At 33.9% G+C, this 14,689-nt stretch overlaps 1 protein-coding gene across 2 annotated transcripts; it reads left to right on the top strand.

The window, feature by feature from the left end:
* Nucleotides 1-6,495: 6,495 nt before the first annotated feature.
* LOC113507225 (carboxypeptidase Q-like) lies at nucleotides 6,496-10,023 on the top strand. Of its 2 annotated transcripts, none has more exons than XM_026890099.1 (3): nucleotides 6,496-6,692; nucleotides 8,430-8,559; nucleotides 8,931-10,023. In XM_026890099.1, exons 1-3 carry the CDS (start codon nucleotides 6,511-6,513, stop codon nucleotides 10,020-10,022), a joined length of 1,404 nt encoding a protein of 467 aa, XP_026745900.1. In that variant the 5' UTR covers nucleotides 6,496-6,510; the 3' UTR covers nucleotide 10,023. The 2 variants fall into 2 exon arrangements, with proteins under 2 accessions (XP_026745900.1, XP_026745899.1); XM_026890098.1 differs by lacking the exon at nucleotides 6,496-6,692 and adding an exon at nucleotides 8,123-8,337.
* Nucleotides 10,024-14,689: the final 4,666 nt, after the last annotated feature.

Here is a 14,689-nt window from a genome sequence, read left to right as displayed (position 1 = left end):
GATGTCAATGAATATGACTGCGTCAGAAGGGTAGCGATACTATCGGAGAGACCGTAAAGAATATTGCTGATCGTTTCAATTTATTTAGAATTATGTCGTTCCTTCTAATAGAATAAGCAGTTCCTAAGCCAGATAAAGTTAAATAAATAGCTTCTGTTAGCCCTTTACTTAGTCTATCTAGATCTTTTGGCTAAGTGAATTTTGTGAACAATTTTTTTGGTGAGAAATAATGCTTATACTATGAGGGTATAAAAAGAAGGAAAATAAAGAATTTAAATAAGGTATGTAAATCGTCAAAACCAATTTTTTTTCGCTGTTCTGTATCCTCAATTTAAACATCTCGACAAATTAAAAGGTATTTCAGTAATTTAATTATTAACGTTACCATTTTTTTATACGATTAACTCATGTGTAAACCTCAAATTAATTAATTAGAGATCCGAAATAAGCCGAACGTTCCAGGAAAGCGTCCGGGGAAGCTATGAGTATAAATCAATATGGATTCTGAAGATATATGTACATAGCAGTGGCTAACATTTGGGCTATGTAAAGGATTATGTCGCGTCTTAAAAGCAGATCAAACCAAGCTCATTTACACAGCTAACATATGGAAAGTGCATTTGGACTCCAACTATTCCCAGGGATGATTACACCACTACTTAAAGAAATGATACGGTTTAGTTGCAGGTTAAAGGTTTGAAAATCGTCAAAAGGTGAAACTTGTCTGCACGGATAGCCGAGATGTTGAGGTTACCACACCAAAGCCACAGTGCGCGACGTGTCGCGGGTTCGATCACCGCGTAGGACAAGCATTTGTGTGATCCACGAATGCTTGTTCTGAGTCTGGGAGGCTTTGTGCATGTGATTTGTATGTTTGTTAAATCGACATTTGTTAAAGCGACACGAGGATTAAATTTCTTACAGCGGGAATAAATAAATACAATTGCTATGCGAAAGATTATTTTCGCAGTGTTCTATTGTTATCTCTGTTGTTCACAGAATAGCGATATTTTTCTATAACTATTTTTCCCGCTGTGTGTGTTTAGCCTTAGGGGGTAGGAATTCAAATAACATGATTTCAAAAAAAAATCTGTAGCGTTTTAATTTATTTACTCTTTTTGTTTATATTTATTGAGTTTAGAAAAAAAAATGTCGTAAAATTCACTAATAATCGAGATTAGCTGGTAACTGATCGCGTTCAAGTCTTCGTGCTATCCGCCCTAAGGCTACTTCCATCTAAGGCATAATTCAAACTGTTCAAACACCACTCAAGGAGCAGAGCCGATCCAGTTAAGTTCACCTTCATTTGCGTAAACGTATTGCATTTGCTTTGAGAGCTTTATCAATTATTTGATGTGGGTTAGTTACATGAGAAATATTAGGGACAAACGGTTTGTGACTGAAATATCATTAGTCGTGTGAAATATATCTCCGGTCATAGGCCTTCCGTTGTATGTGCCATTCGACTTTTTCTCTTGCTCAGCGCATTCAACGACGAGATTTATTTTATCGTTCCGTAGGTACTCAAATTGTAAATCAGAACCCTCACTAAGACTACATGGTCTGTGACTGACAAATTAATTTGTCATCAGTATATTTCTACGAAACTTGACCGCTATTTAAGTAAGCAATTAACAAAAAAACAAACATAATTTATATCACCTAAATAACATTAGTCTAAATAGCGATAGAGAAGGAAAGTTTTGTTTTGCACATTCCCATTTAAGTTGCTATATCTCAATTCACTTAATTTTAAATCTGTTAGCAACAAGACACCCATGACTAAAACCTCTTTAGCAAATGTAATCGTAATATAAACACTTACATACATTTATCTCAGAAGAGATTAGGCAGCATTAACACACATACACACACAAAACTTCAGAGACACACACGCAAGCACATATGCTTACACACACCCACATACAGCCCTACTTGCTCGGCGATATACGCAGACATTACCAACGAGCAAACTAATACTGTACATTAAGGCAGGTGTGTCAAATCGTTTTCATGAATATATGGGGCAGGAGCAAATATTTGGCCAGTCGGAGTTGGTTACACGAGCGCACGTCCGTACGTTAAATCAAATGAAAGTCGCCCTAACAAAGTATGAGACGGTTTGAGGATTTATTTAGGCTTATGAACAGTTTTCTGTTTTATTGACAGTGAATTTTTCAAGTGACGATAAACTTTTTTATTAATTTCGCTTTAAAAGGACATGTAGCAATATTTTGTGACATTTTAAATTATTTTTAATTTTCTTCTTTGAGAACCATGTCTATTCCATTTCTTTCTAGTACCTAATATTTTAAGGTTTTTAGTATGCCTAGTTGGGAAAAGAAACATTTGTTAGAAGAATAGTTGTTCTTCAACTTCTTTCGATTCTATAAGTCTATAATAACGTTGGTTAACCCATATTAATTTGAAATGATCCGTGTCATGCCCTAATCTTTCGTTGCCTTTAGCGACATCTAGACAAAAAAAAACATTTAAAAATATGACACCAAAAGCACTAAATAATTATGAGCAACGGTTACCTTTGTAAAGTTAATTAAATTAAAACGGTGCGAGGCATAACGCTTATTAAAGTAATTAGGCTCAACGATATTTCATGCCTCAAATTTCCGGATAATTGCTTCAGAATATTATCTGGCCTTCACCTTTGTGATAACATCAAATGAATGTTATTTTTGCGGCTTGATCGCGGTGAGGAAATGCGAAGTCGTTTCTTCAGTACTCATGTGGAATCAGATAGCATAATGCATGAATATCTTTATGTTCTACGTCTAAAGTTTGGCTTCTTTCTTTATTGAAAATACTGAAAGAGTGAATTACCTTTTACACTTTACCATATTCCAATAAACTATTGAACAATAAACCATAAAGTATTGAATAGAATATATAATTAAGACAATGTATTGTATGATTTTCACAAAACAAAGTTTTTACCTGACCACGTTTTTTTGGCAATGACCTGCATTTTAGGCGGCTAGCAAAAACCAAACAAAACTAATGTGTCTATAAGCATAAGTAAAATGAGTTGAAAAATTAGAAGTATGCATATAATGATCATACACGCTTTCGAATAATTTCTTTCCCAAAACCAAATTCAAAATTCTTGTTATCAAATAAACCGAAAGCGAGTACAATCATACTTTATACATGAAGAAACGAAACCAAAATTTCTGTTTTATAAATACAGATAAACACGGCTAACAAAGAAAAGTTTTCTCAAAATATTTTGTAAGCGTATCTTTGAAGTCCCTTGAGGTTACGGCTCCCTTAAAAGTTTATAAACAACCTGTTTTATCCCTCTCCATACTAAACACAGCTATATAAACTTATCTAGCAAAAACATTGTCTGAGGATAATTTTTCTTAGAATTACATCTTTGTTTTGTGGGTAATGATGCCTGCCTAGAACTTGGGGAATTAGTGGCGCCCAACATATAAGGCTTTGCTTTAAATTGAAGAAAGTCTGGGAAATTTTGGTATCTTGAGGGAAATGAAAATGTTAAGACGGATAATAACGTGTTCACAAAACGTGTCAGTTTGGGTGGTATTATTTTGTAAATATACGTAGAATTGGCTTTGATTTTCTAGAGCTGTTTCCAGGAATTCTCGGTTGTTAGCAGGGAAGGAAAAAGATCATGTCTAAGTCACTTTATAAACTCGTGTTGCTATGGGAAAAGCAAGAGCAGTATATAAAGAAAATAATTTAGTTTTATTTAAAACCAGTCATTGTTTCCTTCCATTTAAGCAGTATCCCAAAAAATCTACGAAAGGCGCACAACTCTTTTAAGCGTTGTGTACACATAATAGTAGTGTATATTAATAATTAAGTAAATCAATGTAGGGCATGTAACTGGCATGTTGTAGCGTGTGCCTCTAACATGATTTATTGCTGGTAATTAAGAGTGGGCGCAGACAGACGCCTTGAGGCATTAAAACAATCTTATGGACTACCAAACTAATTTAGCGAAGAAAATTTTTGAAAGCTCTCTTAATAAAACAGAATTTTACACGTGCCTTATTTAGAACTCATTAACAGTCAAATTTTGTAACGAAATGATTTTTGATGATACAGCGATGCGAGGAAGGAACTAGATAGCAATGTATCCCGCTGGGTCATTGGTTGGTCTGCTCGTAGCAGTTTATTATGTGTATATAATACGTATACGGCTTCTTACTGTTTCATCTGTATCTAAGATTTACACCGAAATTGTTTATCATTGATATTGAAATTCAATTTAGACAAAATTCGATTCCATACATCATTTTGTAGTCTTTGTCCTTCTCATGATCCCATTAAGCCTTCACTTCAAGTTCACGATATTAGAATGTATATAACTCACGTTCTATAGTAGTTCTGTCAACAAATGCACAAGTACAATTAGCAACGAAAGTCTATAAATGTAATCAAAAACCGAACTTTCTGCATAAAAAAATAAGTGGTTTTCACAACTAGGATAGGAAACAGCTTTGATAGAAAAGATCTAATGCAAAGTCATTGATATTCGATTCTTTTCTGACTTCGTTCATCTGATCTTGTAAGTATTTTGTTGCTGTCTGTACATACTAGAACATATAGTAGAGTTCTCACTTCCAATTTATTTGAGTCACGATTGACTAGTGCCATTTACAGTCATCACTGTGCCACAATCACTGCTATGTATTCTGGTCAGAATACCGCAAAAGTGAATCCCTATTCATCAGAGCGATAATAGAGTGAATTCGTCTATCGTGGTTACACCGCAGTTAAATGCGCTCGATTGGATTTGATTGTGATTGGCGAATAGAGGATGTGCACTATTCATATTTCATACTCAACACAATACATTTGAAGTGATATTAACTGCCTTTGTCACTATTCATACGGGCCAAGGATCATGTGAAGTATTATCTTCGTAACTGTTTGTGTACATATGTATACATATTATGTTTGCATTTTTATTAATTTGCACATTTATTATCTGGCGGGGTAGCGGTCGCCTGACTGGATTCCGATCTGAAGCACAAGTTCAAATATGAGTTTCTTCAAGGGCTTGTACTTTGATATAATAAAATACGCGGCGAGTTGTTGAGTGGAGATGATAAAATGTGACAAAAGCTACACTTAAAAAAAATTAATGCACTTTTATGGGTCACAATTTTAAATCTCAAATAAGAAAATTCGATGAGCAATTTTTCTGTTTTTTTTTTCAAATTTATGTATAAACTTATTCAGAAATGAAATATTTGAAACCATAGGCACGAACGTTTTTTTGTTGTTTAATAACTACTACAACTGAATTTCTGTGTCCCGGCATAAATGTTGTACAAATAAATTAAAGCGTTCTTCAAAATAAATAAAAAGTAATTATAATTTGATTCGACATTTGACCTTTGCCAAACAATTCGAAAATAGTAACGATCATGCCCTAGTAAGTTCAAACCTATGGTCTGAATAGAACTATTGTTCCTTAAATAAGAGGCCTGTTATCTATGGATCAGTCCCGCCGGTGTTTTGTGCCTCATTGTATGACAGACAATGAATGAATGGAATGAATGATAGGAACTTTGTGTTCCATAATGAAATTAACATGTAAAATAGGTTGGTGTTATGTAGGGACCGAAGAGTCGTTTAGAAAGTAAATATGTGGGAAAAGTTCAAGGGTTTTACACTGTTTTACGAATAGATGTAGAATGTACAAGAAATATAAAGTCATCTAAGAGATTTGACACATATCGTTTTTGAAATGTGTCGATGAAAAAAACGTATTTTCTTGTGAAATGAGTAGCTACCTATCTTGTATTATCATTTGCTTTTGTAACATCACATTTGTACTAAGAATAAATAAATAAAGGGGGGTAATTATTGGTTTAAGTAAATATTTAAACAATTCAATTTTTATCAGAAATGTCAGTGGGGCATTAAAATTTTTGAAAAACATGTCTGACACGTTTGACGTCATCTGTTTCTTTCACTCGCGTGCTATTTTCAAAAGATCGTGATTTCTGTTTCGCTTGCTTCTTAGGTCAATAGCGTATCGTTAATATACGTTAATTACTGCGTTTTTTTCTGTTTTTTCTCGTTACCTTTTTTATAATGAACCCTTTGAGAAACCAACTGTAAAGCTGTTCTTATACCGTGTTTTTTGTATTCAACAAAACCTGTAGTTTGTTATTTAAAAAAAACTCGTTTTCATTGATCGTGGGTTTACGTAAGACTTTTATATGTAAGGTTTAATTAAAAGTTCTCTAATTACATACAATAATAATAAAAATATTGTTTTGCAACTTACGGCTACATAAATATAAAAAATAATTGATAATAGCTCCAAAATCATTCAAATAGAGATTAAAATCGTATATTTTTACAAATCAACACGTTTCATAAAAACTAACAATACAAAATCGTCAATTGCGCTCACGCTTGACTTCGTTTAGACTGTAGGTCAGCTGTCCATATTCCACTGCTATTTGTTTGTCAGCAGCAACCGCGATCGCACGCACACAACATAGAAATATGAACGAAGGGTCACCCATACTTTTTGTCCTAGTGTCCACATGTCTAGTGCTATCATGTGTATGTTCAGAAGTATGTAATCTTGGTCCTCTGGCGGAGGAGATTGCGTCCTACGATACCGTTGTTAAGAGGATAATAGACTATGCCGTCTCCGGACCGTTCAAAGGGAAGACTTACAATGAGTGAGTATTGTTGCAATTATTATATTGGTTATTGTAGCCATCATAGCTTAGGAAATATTCTAAAGATTTTTTTCGATTATTTCGTTAACCTATTAGAAAAATACAACAAATGAGTAAATCATATTATCAAGGTTTAAATGAAATAACTTTTTGTTTATAAACTATCACAGAAGCGCTATTGTAAAAACAATAAGGCTCTACCGACACGTATAGTATTTCATGTCATGATAGTGATTGCATATTTAGGTATCTGAACTTAAATTATTAATGAACCTTTATTGTTCCATCTGGTATAAACAGGTTATTTAGTCAATATACTATACGTCTATCGCATGAAATATTCATTATTTTAAATTATAGCTGTTCTTGGTAGTTAAAATTTAATGAAGTTCAATCCATATTTTAGTAAAAAGATTTTGATAAGTTATGTAAATTATTACATAAGTTATGTATATTCTAAAAATATGTATTTAGCCATTTGAAAATCAATTTATTAAAATGTTGCCATTATTTTTCATGTTTGTTCTTTAACCACTATTGTAAGACATTAAATGTATTATTTACGGAGATTCTTAATTGATTATCGTAAGCCATAAATAAATGGTATTACGTATTGTTTGCGGTCGGCATGATTGGTAACAGCTTCGATTTTCATAATATTATGTTACACTTTTAAGTAATCTGTTAATCTAATTTTTCATGCAGAGTTTACTTTTACAGTTCTGGTTTTTAATAACATAACTTTAAGATGTATAAAAAAATTATTATAAAATCGAAAGTTTGTGAGGATGTGATTTTGTTACCTGTTATCGCCGAAACGACTTGAAATATTCTAATGATATTTGATATGGAGTTAGTACCGTTTACCTAACTGAAGAAGGAGATTATTTTTTAAAACGTATATGCGATATCCATGTGGACTGGTTGGATAATTTTGGTCATGTCGTAAGTGTCACTCCCACACCAGGTTTAATTAATAGAGTTTAACTAGTTTTGACATCCGTGTGACCCTTGACCTTATGACTATGACATTGACACGAGTAAGGCAGCAGTCAAACTCGAAACTAAACAGGCATCTTCAATCATACCCAGTTTAATCGTATAGTCGTTAATATCAATGTCACACAACTAGAACTAATATAAAGTTGGAGTGTTAACAATAATATTACAATGTCGGCATGATATAAGTACCCGTAATTGCAATTCACAGTACTTGAGATGTCCCAAAAACGCAAAGTACAATTGAAATTTCACGTAAAAGTGATAAGATTAGACCGAAATCTACGCGATATATTTTCAAGTCCCTTAAGTATTAAACGTCTGTCAAATATAAGCGTATAATGTGCAGACGTTTTAGACAGTTGAACATCGATTGATAAGATACAGTACAAAAGAGCACGCGACTTATCAAAACATCTCAGTACCTCTCAGATATTGGAAGAAAGATGAATATCATTCATATTGTATTTGTAACCCTTTCTATTATTGTTGCGAATGAAGCCAAGGTACTAAACAAAAATGTAGATACATGCCAAGAGATTCTGGGAGATGAATTGATCGAAGAGATATGGGGCTACGAAAACGTTAAAGATGAAATCTTGAAATACGTTATAGACGGAGATTTTAAACGAAAAACTTATGATGAGTGAGTGAAATTAAATCAGCAAAAACAAAAGCGTGAAGACTCGTTGGGAATAGGTTTATTGTTCAAGACTTTATATTTATTTTTATTTTTAGATTGGCGAAGTTCGTGGACAAGTTTGGAGCTCGTCCTTCGGGGACAGAAGTTCTTGAGAAATCCATTGATTACATGATCGATCTTACTCGAGAGGAAGGATTGAATGATATCGTCACTGAGGAACTGGAGGTAAGTAAAAGTTTATTACGGCAATTTTTCTTAATTTATGATTACTCCTTTTTTGGAACCCCCGCGTTTTTTTTGTCATATTTGTTGTAATAAGTAAGAGAGTAAGTTAAGTAAGTTAAGTACTTAATAAGTAAGAAGTAGACATGTAAGTCGAAAAGAGTTGCAAAAAACAGATGTAAATGAAGTAGTTTTTGTGTTGTTAATTATTATTTGATCCAAATTGGGGTCAAAAGTACTTCAAATAACTGAATAATACTATGCATAGATTTTTTAGGTCACCAAGATAATTGTGCACTTGAAATGAAAAGGGTCGAATAGATAGTAGTATTGATATCATATTATCATTGAACCTGAAAAATACTTTGTTCCAGGTGCCACGCTGGGAAAGAGGAGAAGAAAGAATAACGATGCTTGAGCCACGAGTTAAGGACATTTCAGTTTTGGGTTTGGGTCGTAGTGTTAGCACACCGCCTGAGGGAATCACAGCCGAAGTCGTTGTTTTCAAAAGTTTTGATGAATTAGAAAACACACCTGATGAAAAGGTTGCAGGTAAAATCGTCCTTTATGCTCCTATTTTCACGAAATACGGTGAAACCAACAAATACAGAACACAAGGAGCGACCAAAGCATCGGCTAAAGGTGCTGTTGCATCTCTAGTAAGATCAATTACACCTTTCTCAATCAACACACCTCATACTGGATCTCAGACATACGGCGAAGGTGTAATTCCCATCCCAACGGCTGCAATTGCCATAGAAGACGCTGATTTGATTTCAAGAATTCACGCTAGAGGCGAAAAAGTTGTTTTACACATTAGAATGTTCTCGAACTTAGAAACTAAAGTATCCAGAAATACTCTTATTGATTTGAAGGGAACTCAAAACCCTGAAAAGCTTGTTATTGTTTCTGGACATATTGACAGTTGGGATGTAGGCCAAGGTGCCATGGATGACGGTGGTGGTCTGTTCATCAGCTGGGCAGCTCCTGTTATATTGAAACGCCTGAACTTGATCCCTAAACGTACAGTAAGAGCTATATTTTGGACTGCCGAAGAGCTGGGATTAATTGGCGCTTACGCATATGAAAAGGCTCACAGGCACGAAAGTGATAACATTAACTTTATCATGGAATCTGATGAAGGCACCTTTGCTCCACTTGGTTTGGCAGTCGGTGGGAGCAAAAAAGCTCGTTGCATTGTCGGAGAGGTTTTAAAACTGTTCAAATCAATCAATGCATCGACTCTTGTTGAAGAAGACGCTCCTGGATCAGACATTGGTATATTCACTGGAAACGGGATACCAGGAGCTAGTCTTCACAATGATAATGCAAAGTATTTCTGGTTCCACCACACTGAGGGAGATACTATGAATGTTGAAGACCCTGATGAACTAGATCTCGGTGCAGCCTTCTGGACAGCTGTCGCTTACATCATCGCTGATCTTTCAGAAGATATCCCCCGGTAACAAAATAAAGGTTAAAATTGTTGAACTGGATTCAGTTGATCGAGTGGTTTCATTTTTGTTTAGACAATTTTCTCAAAACTTACTCTAATCTTACAGGAAAATAGGCATTTTTAGTAATCCCATCGATTTTTTTCAAGTGTCTATAAATCTATAAGCGTCAATCCTTTAGCTTTGGGTATTTTCTTAGATTTAAGTCTTGGGAGCAGTCCTTGCGATAGGATATGTTATAAAGACATTTTCTATGTGACGGCGGAAGAAAAATTTCATCGGCACAGCGATCCACCTTTCGATAAAAGCCTTAAATTATGTTATCGTGCCTCAGCCGTTGTAATAAAAATAAAACAAGTAAGCTTCTCGACAAAATGTTTTGCTTGCATGTGAGGTAATTGATTTTTATAAGGAAAAACAATGATGGTGTTTTATTTTAGTGTCTTTAAGAAGTATGGTGATATTGGTTTTTATTATTATGTTTTTTCATATTGAGAATCGCCTTTTCACTCAAGTGTGGTAACAAAACGTTTTGAATATTATAATTTGGCTACCCGGAAAACTGATTGGTATAAGTCACCACACCAAGATCAAGATCACAATGCGTGACGTATCGCGGGTTCGACAAGTATTCGTGTGATCTTCTACTGCTGGTTCTGAGTCTGGGTGAGTTTTTTCTTGTGTATTGGATGTTTGTTATAACCTTGCAGCCACAGAATTAGATTTACACAGGCACACTAAATAAGTAGTATATCAAGTTATAAGCTAACGTAACGGAATGTGTACTATCTTAATGGAAAAGAAAAACATTAATATACTCTATTTATAATGTAAATTTCCTCGAGTCTTTCATTAAAAATGTAACAAAATTGAAAGCCGTTTCGAATTGTATGCCGTTCGCACGGTAAATAAAATGCTTTAATTAAATAGCGGACAAATTAAGGTCCCTATTTGTAAACAAGATTACACACGTCACGTTACTTCTCATTAACAAAATGCTTTGTATTTCAGAGGCAACTATCGTCTTTTAATTGTAGCACATAAAGATACTAAAATGGGAACTCTGTTGTTACTAAAATTAGGGTTTCTAACTTGTAAGTATTACGATTTTTTTTCTCCATTAACGGTTTTGTCAGAACACGAATCTGAGTATCAGTTTGTGCGTTTCTGTTGAAGGAAAACATTTTTTTTTCAAATTATATTATCTTGACTTTATCGATGTATATAAAAGATGATTTTATGAATTCCATTCAACCAATCAGCCAAATAAACCTTGAATACATTTAAGGCAATAACACTGTTACAAAACCAGCCTTACACAAAATGAGTCTCATTAACATTCTGTTTTGGTAAACAAGAAACAAAGAAAAGTTTTAACAATAAGAAACCAGCGAGCTGAAGACATTTTACCTGGTAATTTAACGCTATACGATAAAAAAAGTATAATTATAAACAAAAAACAACTCTGCCCAAACGTAATGAAGAATGGAAAAACTCCAAACAAATGGTTTCTTTCAAGTTCGCTTTTTGTTTTAACTAGCGTAGTAACCGCGATTCGTTTGTTTTGAAAAATGTTTTTGAATTATAAAGGTCGGAGTAATAATACTTTCTGTGTAAGACTTAGTACCGTAAAGCCGTGCTTAAGAAATCTGTAGTTAGGTAAATATTAAATAACAAGTAGTTATACCACGCAGTTTTTGAGGGCCTATAGCCAGATGGGGAAGAGAGATGGCGCTCTACGAAATGTATTGTACTGTCACTCTTCCATAACTAAAATAATAATAATTTAAGATGTAGTGATAAACCCACACATGTTATTTTCAGCCATTTATATTCCATCGTTTGAAATACTAAAGAGCATCGCTCAGATAATTGAAATGTTTAGTTAAAAAAGTTTTTGGGTGCGGCGAGGGGACAGAAAGGATCTATGTTCCTGAGGTTTCACTGTTTGTCTGTCTGGCATAAGGCTGTATCTCCTAAACCGTGAAAGCTAGGCAGTTGAAAATCACTACTTCAATTTCACAGATTATGTTTTTCTTGTTCAAAATGAACATCGTACCTCGATGTCAATGAGCAATAACAAGACCAATTTTTATAACAAACATGTTTATTTTAAGCTCATTTCTTAAAACTCTCGGGGACTCTTTTTAATTTATTGACATTCTGTCCTATTGTGAGAAATAAATACCGTCTTGCAACTAACATTAGCCAATAGCATTTAAGTTTAATACCACATTTGTCTTATAAATGGGCCTGTAAACTCCAATCTGTGACACAACGCGAGGATAATTACGATGTAACTCCGGAAAATACTTAAACAAAAAATTACTTAAAAATTTAAAGGATTCCTTATTTCTATCGGTATTACTTCGAAAGTAATGATTATAATATTGTATAGGCAGGTTATAAAATCGTAATGAAGAGAAATTTCTATATTGATTTCTGATAAAGAATTTTTGTTGTGTAATCTACAAACAATACCAATGAAGAAATAAAATATATCCAAAAATTAAAGGGAAAAGTCACTTTTCCACGCTAACCAAGTCATTAGAAAACTATAAGAAAACAGATTAGTGACATAAAGAATTCTACCAAAACTATTTTCCTTCAACATTCCCTTTATCGATATATTGTAATTTTTAGATACTGACTGTCCGACGTCGCTATCAGACATACGAGTATCTATCCTATCTTATCATAGTATGCTTAGACATATCAATCTATAACTGGGTATAAACATTGTTGCGCCAGGTGACTAGGTGATTTTTACATGACGTTCAAGTCATATAAAAAGCTTTCTAATGATGAATAGGTTATTTTTTGTCTATAATTAAATGAGGGTTGGGGATGAAGGAAAGAGATAAGGATGAATACTGAACGCCAGACGTATACACATTTACTTACTTAAAAATCCATGCATTAGCAACCCGATACTTCTTAGAGTTTTAGCTTCCAAAAGCACGTAGAAACTGTCAGAGATGGACACACAATGCACACAATTAAAAGTGCCTTCCGAAAGACGGACCAACTCGTTATGAAATCGATTGCCAAATAGAAGTAGAATCGAATCAGTCATTAACATTAAATACGTATTTTTCTGGTCACATTTGTTTTAAAAAGTTAATTAAAAGTAAATCGACCAAAAAATGAAATCTCAACCAAGAATAATCCACATCAATTCTGTAACCCTTAAAAAGAAAGCAAAGAAAAAGGGGTTTATTTTTCATATTTATTGTACTCCTAAAGTTCAGTCGACCGTACCTAATAAAACTGAAATACTCGTTCACTTGAATCGTGGATTCCAAGATTTTTCACATCCACAGACAAACATTAACCTTTTGATATGAATAATATTCGCTCCGTTTTCCGAGACCAAGACCCAGAGGTCTTTGTGAGCGAAAATATGATGCTTATTCAAAGGCCCACGACTGGTAGTTGTTAGGAAACACGATAAATTTAGGGGAACTGGGGTTAAAGTAATAAATTATGGGCGAATATAAAATATATTTTGTTTGGTATTAGCATGTCTTGTAAAAAGACAAATTTCTTAAGAAAGTTCTTTTTTTTTCTCAATACCTAGTGGCCTAGCCTTTTTCCCAACTATGTTGGGGTCGGCTACCAGTCTAACCGGTTTCAGCTAAAAACCAGTGTTTTACAAGGAGCGACTGCCTATCTGACCTCCTCAACCGAGTTACCTGGGTAACACGATACCCCTTGGTTAGACTGGATGTAAGAATAACAGCCGGGACCCATAATTTAACGTGCCTTCCGAAACACGGAGGAACTCGTTATGACAAAGATGGCTACCCATCTACAGACCAACCGGTTCACTTATGCGGTTATAGCTTAGCCACGAGCTCCTCCTTAGCCACGAGCTCCTCTCAATACCTACTACCTAGTGGGTAAGTAATAGAAATAAGTTTGAATTAATACTTTGCTTTTAAAGTTCTTTTTAAAGTATTTTTGTCCTCAATTTACGCTAATTAATTTACGTGAATCCTTTAATTGTGGGTGAAGTTGTAATGGGTTTTCTGCGTCCACGTTCACGTTAAGGGTTTTGCTGGTCGTTTTAAAACCACATAAACTCTAAATCCGAGGCATTGTATTTATTCTTACATTTATTTTCTACCAACCGTTGTAGAGCCGCCCATCCGCCACTAAGACGTATTTCATGAACAAATTCCTAGATAGTGTTCCTTTATTTCTTTTGCAGGGTAAAACTGAAAACTATATAATTAACTACTCTTATAACCAATGTCTTAAATAATTCTTAATTGATTAACCCTCAAACCCACTGTGTTGGTTTCTCAGTGTCAGCTTAACCAGTAAATTAAGATTGTGACATTAATTATAACAGGCTTATTATAATGGCATCTTATACCTTAAATATATATTCTCAAGGGATAACCTCGTAAAAGGAAATCAACAAAGAACTATACTTAAGACTTTCTTACTTTGCAGACTCATTATCATAAATTATGAATTAGGAAAGGAACCGAAAAGTTTTAAAGGCTTTTTATAATGGCCAAGATTGTTGTACAAGATTCCGTGAGTATTTTTATTCTTATTACTTTGCTTGTTTTTATTTTTATAACAAGAAACTTGAATTAAATTTACAAAAGAATAAAAACCCTTAATATTTTAGCTTAACTTTTTATTTTAATAATTTAATGTTTCAA

This window comes from Trichoplusia ni, unplaced genomic scaffold (genome assembly GCF_003590095.1).
Source record: "Trichoplusia ni isolate ovarian cell line Hi5 unplaced genomic scaffold, tn1 tig00001096, whole genome shotgun sequence".
NCBI classification, from domain to species: Eukaryota; Metazoa; Arthropoda; class Insecta; order Lepidoptera; family Noctuidae; genus Trichoplusia; species Trichoplusia ni.
Note: the sequence above shows the minus strand (reverse complement) of the source record. Positions and strands in the feature narration are given on the sequence as shown.